This window comes from Rattus norvegicus, chromosome 1, assembly GCF_036323735.1.
Source record: "Rattus norvegicus strain BN/NHsdMcwi chromosome 1, GRCr8, whole genome shotgun sequence".
In the NCBI taxonomy this organism is placed as follows: domain Eukaryota; kingdom Metazoa; phylum Chordata; class Mammalia; order Rodentia; family Muridae; genus Rattus; species Rattus norvegicus.
Window position 1 is genome coordinate 93,173,788 of NC_086019.1, and position 7,620 is coordinate 93,181,407.

At 49.9% G+C, this 7,620-nt stretch overlaps 2 protein-coding genes across 2 annotated transcripts in view; one reads left to right on the plus strand and one right to left on the minus strand.

The window, feature by feature from the left end:
• The window catches only part of LOC103689966 (MARCKS-related protein-like), a 980,777-nt gene that overhangs the window by 105,925 nt on the left and 867,232 nt on the right, over nucleotides 1–7,620 (plus strand). The window lies entirely within an intron of this gene.
• Nucleotides 30–7,600, minus strand: Nfkbib (NFKB inhibitor beta). Its single transcript, NM_030867.2, has 6 exons — nucleotides 7,163–7,600; nucleotides 2,750–2,855; nucleotides 2,333–2,666; nucleotides 1,102–1,190; nucleotides 752–1,021; nucleotides 30–191 (listed from the first exon to the last, which is right to left on the minus strand). Exons 1-6 carry the CDS (start codon nucleotides 7,339–7,341, stop codon nucleotides 90–92), a joined length of 1,080 nt encoding a protein of 359 aa, NP_110494.2. The 5' UTR covers nucleotides 7,342–7,600; the 3' UTR covers nucleotides 30–89.

A 7,620-nucleotide genomic window follows, 5' to 3' on the forward strand; every position in this document is an offset into this window, starting at 1 on the left:
ACAAGTAGGAAGGCAGTGTGGGCCTGCGCTCTGGTTGTCAGGTCTGAAATTTTATTAAATTGGAAACTATATTAATATTAGATCTTAAGTCAGGCAGGGTTGGGGTCATCAGGAAGAGGTTTGGCTGCTGGGGAAGGAGGTGGCTGGTTTTGGCTCCTGCGACTGTGAACCACGATGTCATCATATTCATCCTGGGAATAGAGAGGGATAGCACAGCGGTTAGACAGCTGCCACCTTGACCTCTGCCCAGGTCACGGCTCTGAGCCGCTTTCTCCCACCACGTGGCTCTTGTCCGGTGCTCGCCGGCCTTTGCACACCGTGAGCCCTTTTCATGCCGCACCAACCCTACACGGGCTGTGCTGTCGCCTGGGTTCTTCAGAAATGCTCCCCTCACCACTGGATGGTCTTTCCCTACCATCAGTGTTCTGACCAAGGTCACCAACCTACACCGCAAGCTCTCTCTCCATCTCCTGCTCCCAAAGTCACTCCCCACACAGGGTCTCAGCCTGTGCTGGTCTCAAACTCACATCCACCTGCCTCTGCCTTCTGAGTCCTGGGATCCTAGGTTAGTGGTGTGTGTCACATGACAGATGGCTTTAGCTGTCCAGCTGCCACTGCCACCCTTGCCCAAGTCTACAACCATTCTCCACATCTCGTGTGCCCCTCCTCTGGGTCCCTGACAGCATCCAGCCAGGCCTTCTTGTTGCTGGTTTATCCTGACCCTCTGGCTGAGATCCCGCTCCCGACTCACGCCTTCATCTCTGTTGTCACTGTCGCTGTCACTGCTGCTGTTGCTGCAAGGGCTAAGCTTATCATCCTCATCCTCGGGCTCAGGAGCCCCATGTGCACGGAGGAGGCGGGCGAGGACAGGGTTGGGCCGGAGCAGGGCACTGCCAAGTGGGGTGCGGCCCCCATACATGCGTGCGGTGGGGTCAGCGCCAGCTTTGAGGAGAAGCGCCAGCACGCCGGCTGCCTGGCCTTCTACTGCCAGGTGCAGAGGGGTCCGGCCACACGTAGGCTCCTGTGGGATGTGCCAGAGAGGTCAGCGAGCCTGAAGAGGGGACAGTGCCTTCCCTACACTGGACGGCCACGGTGACTCACCGGTTTATTGAGGTCGGCCCCAGCATCCCTGAGCAGTTGGACCATCTCTGCATCTTTGTGGATGACAGCTACATGGAGTGGGGTGTGGCCTGGGGACAGAGCAACTGGTGTCAGAGGGAGTAAGGAGCTTCCACTCTGTCTTCATGCAAGGGAAGGGCCACATGCGCTAAGAATGCCATGTCTGGGGGCTTGCTTCTCAAGTCCTACCTAGGTATGCACACAGGCTCCTGAACTCCAAGTGCCTAAGTCTTGGGCCCTAGCAGCCGGCTGGTGCAAGCCTGAGCCTGCTGTGTCTAGGATCTACAGGGGATGAGGCTGGGACTCTGAATGAAATCACGAAATCTGTGGACCAAGACACCAAGTCTTCGGTCTTCCTTCACAAAGAACAGAGGCTGGACTAGCATGTACAGCCTTTGAGTTTCAGCTCCAGCACCACGTATCTAACAAAAGATACAATGACAATAACCATAAATCCCCAAAAGGACCTGGGGCTCAGGACTCTGGCTACCAGATGACCCCAGTCTATTCATGAGGCCTGGCTGAGAGGGTAACCCCTGCATCCTCTGCCCATGGCTGGGAACATGGGATGAATCCTCTCATGGTGGGTAGGCTGGGCTGGTGCCTTATACTTGGGAACAGTTCTGGAGGGAAGACTCCTTGCAGGCGGGTAGCCCCGGTTTAACCACTGTATCCTGGCATCTCTGGATCTGTGGGTGACAGGTTTGGGTTATAAGTGGTTTGATGACTAGATCTGTAGGAAAGATATGTCCAATTCTTAGTACTCCCGAGTGTGTGTGGAGGCCCTTGGTCCAGATGCTAGGATTTATGGAGCTTAGGGATGACTTCCCAAGGAGCTGGTTTTGCTTTGGAGGGGGTGAGGCAGAGGGTTTGAGACAGGGGCTCACTAAGTAGCATAGGCTGAATTCACCTCATGATGTTTTTGCCTCCCAGGTGCTGGGACTAGGTATCTGTTTCAGTCTCCTGTAACCTAGCCTGGCCTCAAGCTAGCTAAGTAGCACCAGGATGACCTTAAATTCCTCCTCTTGTTCCCAACACAGGGTATTATAGGCATACACCACCATACTGTTTACGCTGGGGATCGAACCTAGGGCTTTACATATGCCAGATGAGCACCCCACCAACTGAGCTATGTCCAAGGGCATCAGCTGCATCTCAGGCTGGGCGAGAGGAGCCAGGAGCTCACATCCTCCCTGGGGCCCGGGGCCCTCACCATCATAGTTTTCAGCTTCTAGCTGCAGCCTCCAATCTTCATCACGCAGCTCCTCTTCGTTCCCTGGGTTGGGTTGGGGGTCCGTGGCAACAGGGGCATGGCTGGTGTCTGGGGTGTGGTCCTGGCTCTGAGTGAGGTAGGTATCTGAGGCATCTCTTGGGTGGCTGGGACGGGGCTGAAGCAGTACATATGCACACGTGTGTGCCCTCACACGGCAGGCCAAGTGCAGTGCTGTGTGGCCCCCTCTCTCAGTCACCAACACTCCTGCGCCAGCTGCATAGAGTTTCTCTACTGTAGATGCCTCTCCAAGGATGGCTGCTAGGTGCAGGGCTGTCTACAGGGATAGAGGGAAGGGGTTAGGGCCACACTGACAATGCTGGACCCGGCTCCCTACAGCAAACATCCCCAGTGGCTCACTTGGCCTAGGTCGTTCTGCAAGTCCAGGTACTCAGTGCCGGCAGAGAAGCCCAGGAGGAAATCCAGGAAGGGCTCGTGCTGATGTATCACGGCCAAGTGCAGGGCTCTGGGGACAAAGGCAAAGGTCAGTAACACAGAGTGTCTTCTATGTGCTGCAAACTGTGGCCACAGTTGGAAACATTTCAGTGTTTGGGAGAGTCAGGGGGCAGAAGGTAATCCAGAAACTTTGTCTGACGGGGTTGGTGTTCTGAGATAAGATGGTCTTCATAAGTTGCCCACACTGACCTTGAGTTCAAGTCCCTCCTGCCTCAGCTTCCTGAGTGGCAAGGTTGACAAGCCTGTGCAAATAGGCCCCAGCTACCGACTTTGTTTCACCAGTATTTACTGAGTAATATAATCAGGTGTAATAGCTCTAATGCTAGTACGTGGGAAAACTAAAGTAGGAGGATTGTTAGTTCAAGGCCAGACTGAACTACATGGTGAGTTCTAAACCAGCAGTGTTAAATGCTAAATAATGAGATTCTATCACACACACACACACACACACACACACACACACACACACAGAAACACATAGACACAGAAACACACCACACACACACAGACACATACACCACACATACACACCACACACACCATATACACACACACATCACATACACCACACACACAACACACACACACCACGCACACACACACACCATATATACACACACATCACTCATACCACACACACACACACACACACACACACGCACACACACACATACATGCACACAGATCTAATAACAAGGAGAAGTAGCAACAGATGGATCCATAGACTGGTGATCTCAATAGGTCTCTGTCACCAACTGTTTGAATAAACAGAAAAACAGGAACAGAGTCAACTTGAAAGGCACCGTTCTTCAGGAGCGGCCGCCTTGACTCTGCAGTTGTGTGGACTGAATCTAAGGTAGCGGGCATGCAGGGAAGCTCTGTGCCACCGAGTTTCCTCCTGTTGGTTCCCTTTATTGTGAAACAGGGCCTTGCTATGAATGTCCCCAGGCTGGCCTTGAATTTACTCTCTTCCTAGGCAGGCCCTAACCTTGAACTCCTCCTGTCTCCGTCTTCTTTGTGGCTGGAATTACACACCCAGCTTTGAACAACACTGCTAACCAACATTACCTCTAAGTCACGCATCATCAGAATGAAATCTGTGGGACACAGTTCCTGAGAGCCCTTGCCTAACACTCAGGAGGCCCTGGGTTTGATGGCCAGCACCGCTAGAAAAAAACCAGAGACCGCAAATCAGACAAAGCATGTTCTCTGCCCTCAGTGAAATGAAATTTAAAGCCGGTGACAGAAAGAGGTCTGGAAAGTCCTCCAAGTGTGGAAAATGAATGTACTTCTTTATTACCTACTGGCTGAAGGAGAAATCAAAAGAGAAATTAAAAAATATACTCAATTATGCTAAAAACAAAACACAGTCTATCAGAAGTTCTCCAGAGGAAATATGTACAGCATTCCGAGCACATTAGAAAAGAAGAAAGGTGGGTTGGGGATTTAGCTCAGTAGTAGAGCGCTTGCCTAGCAAGCACAAGGCCCTGGGTTCGGTCCCCAGCTCCGAAAAAAAGAAAAAGAAAAAACAAAAAACAAAAAAAAAGAAAAGAAGAAAGGTGAGCTAGGCAGTGGCTTACTTGGGAGTGCTAGCTTAGCACACATAAGGCTCAACCCCAACTCTGCAGAAACCAGCCTTGCACCACCTTGCCTGGAATCCCAGGCAGGAAGGCCAAGAGTTTAAGGCTAGGGTAGGAGGGATGGCTCAGCAGTTAAGAGCACTGATTGCTCTTCCAGAGGTCTTGAGTTCAATTCCCAGCAACCACATGGTGGCTCCCAACCATCTGTAATGGGGTCTGATGCCCTCTTCTGGTGTGTCTGAAGACAGCTACAGTGTACTTATATATAATAAATAAATAAACCTTTAAAAACAAAAAAACCACTTGTTGCTCTTGCAGAGGACCCAGACTTGATTTCCAGCACCTACATTGTGGCTCACAGCCATCCCTACCTCCAGTTCCAGGGGCTCCAACAAGCACAAACACAGTCCACATACATGTACACAGGTAAAACAGTCATACGCATAAAGTAAATTATTTGGAAGGTAATGGCAAATGTATCTCTGAGTTCAAGGCCAGTTTGGTCTGCAGAAAGAGTTCTGGGACAGTCTGGGCTACACAGAGAAACCCTATCTCAAAACAAAAACAAAAACAAAAAACAACAACAACAAAAAACAAATAAAATAAAATAAACCAAAGACAAGTTTCATAGTGTGGACAGAATTTCTTAAAGGCAACACCTGTCGATAAAAAAAAGCCTATGGCCAATGAGCTGAGGGAGGAAACAGGTGGGACACTGCCAGGAAGAGAGAGAGAATTCTGGGAAATGGTGAGGAAAAAAGGGAGATGCAGGGAGAGGCACTGGAGGGGTCACTGAGACACTGAGAAAGACGACGCTAAGGAAGAGGCAGGCTGGAGACTGCAGGAAAGGTAACCACGTGGAAGACATAGGATAGTTTGAATGCGTTAAATAGGTTATAAGTTAGCCAGGGAATGAGCCAAAGCTTGTAGCCAAGGCATTTATTAATGAATAATTAGTGCCAGAGTCCTTGTTGGGAGCTAAATGGCTGAATCAATTATTTTTATTATTTTTTACAGTAGTGTTCAAGGCTAGCCTGGGCTACATAGTAAGACACTGACGAAAAAGGGGGTGGAGTGGGTGGCTGGGGAACTATTTTGTAAGTAAAGCACAGTGACCTTAGTTCAGAACCCACATAAAAAAAAGCTGGGTGTGGTTGTAAGTATTTATAATCCTAACACTAGGAGATCCCTGGAGTAGAGCACAGAGGCGCACACCTTTGGTCCCAGCACTCAGGACATAGAGGCAGATGGATCTTTATGAGTTTGAGGCCAGTCTGGTCTACATAGTGAGTTCCAGGTCAGCCACCCTGTCTCAAAGAGGAGGAGGAGGGTGGGGAGCAAGAGACAAGGTTCTCTCAGGCCAGCTAGTCTAGCCTATGTGGTTAGTGCGAACACACACACACACACACACACACACACACACACACACACACACACGCACATCCCTGAGCTGGATGTAGTGATACACACTTGGGAGGTGGACACAGGAGAATGAAAAGTTCAAAGCCATCCTCAGCTACAACCTGAAGGCTAGCATGGGCTACACAAGACTGTCAAAAACAAACAAGCAAAACAAAACAAAACAAAACAAAAAAAAAAAAAAAAAGAGGGGGGTTGGGGATTTAGCTCAGTGGTAGAGCGCTTGCCTAGGAAGCGCAAGGCCCTGGGTTCGGTCCCCAGCTCCGAAAAAAAGAACAAAAAAAAAAAAAAAAAGGATAAAGAAATTACAAAAATTAAATAACCAGAGGGAAACAATAAAGGAACAAGGGCCAATAAAGTAGAAAGTGAAAAATTAGAAAATTAAGGAAACTACTCCTGGCTCTTTAAGATGAGTGTTTATTGGGTTCCCCTCATGGGTCAGGCACTGAGTCACTGGGTATACGCAATGAGCACAAAGGACAAGAAAATCCCGGGTACACTCCCTTACACACACTGTCACCACAGCCATCCCTTCTCCCCAGTTTATCTACTAATCAACATTTCCTGCTCCACACCCCCCCCCCAGGCTCCCTCTCCTCCTTTTCCTTATCCCTCCTTTTTGATACCGGTCTTCCCAGGCTCTCCTCAGACTAGCAATCCTCCTGCCTCAGCCCCTTAAGAGCTGGGATGACAAGTGTGTACCACCACATTCAGCTAAACTAAAACCAGGGATTGAAAGGTGGTAGTTAGGGAGAGACGTTTGGCTAACAGATGAATCCATCTTCATAGAATCGAGCTTCTAAATTTTATGTAGCTCTGGCTGGCCGGCATCTCAATCAGGTGGCCCCAAACTCACAGAGATCAACCTGCCTTTGCCTCCCAACTTCTGTGAGGCCCATGACACCCAGTAGCTCGGTTTCTCAATTGCAGGGTCAGTGCTGGATGTGTCAGCGTCGTAGACTCAGGGTCAAGAATTAATTTTGGAAATCAAAATCTGGCTTATACAAGAATAGCCAAAGACCAAAGACCACATCTGGAAGCAAGAGGTCAGAAGATGTGGGAACTAGAGTGGTCAGAAAGGTTCAGACCCGATTTGGGGATCGTAAGCTCAAATTTAAGAGTTCAGAAAAGTTGAGACACTTGACTGTGAGTGAAAACGGACTAGTCTCACAATTTAGTGATTGGTGGTTATGGGTCAGGAAGTCCAGCATCAGAAATCAGAGTTAGGAACGAGAAGATAAGAAGCCACAGAAATCATAGGCTAATGGAGACTCAGGTAAGATCCCTAGGGTAAATTGGTAATTTAAGGTTTACTCACGTGTCCCCATCCTCAGTGACGTAGCCAAAGACTAAGGGCGCCCAAGACAGCTCTGGGCTAAGCTCTGCGACCAGACCTGGTCCTCCGGGAGCTGCTGCGTCGGGACCTAGAGAGCCCAGGCCACTGTCGCACCATTCATCGGCGTCTGCAGTTTTCCCCAAGCACGCGACCCCGGCCATTGCCCCTGCCACCTCGGGTGGCCCCCTGCGGTCGCCTGCCTGACGCTGGGTTCTGCCGAGAGCTCCAGCGCTTCCGCCCTATTGGGAATTCCCCAACACGCCCCCTCATATACCCAATCAAACTGTGTTAAATAGCCACACCCCGCCTCTGTACTGCACCAGAACCAATCAGAATAATGAGATGGACATTCGCTCGCTGAGTTTCCCCAGATTTTCCAGACGCCCTTTATTAATATGGCCGCCGGCGCCAAGCCTTTTGGGATTTGTAGTTTGATAACG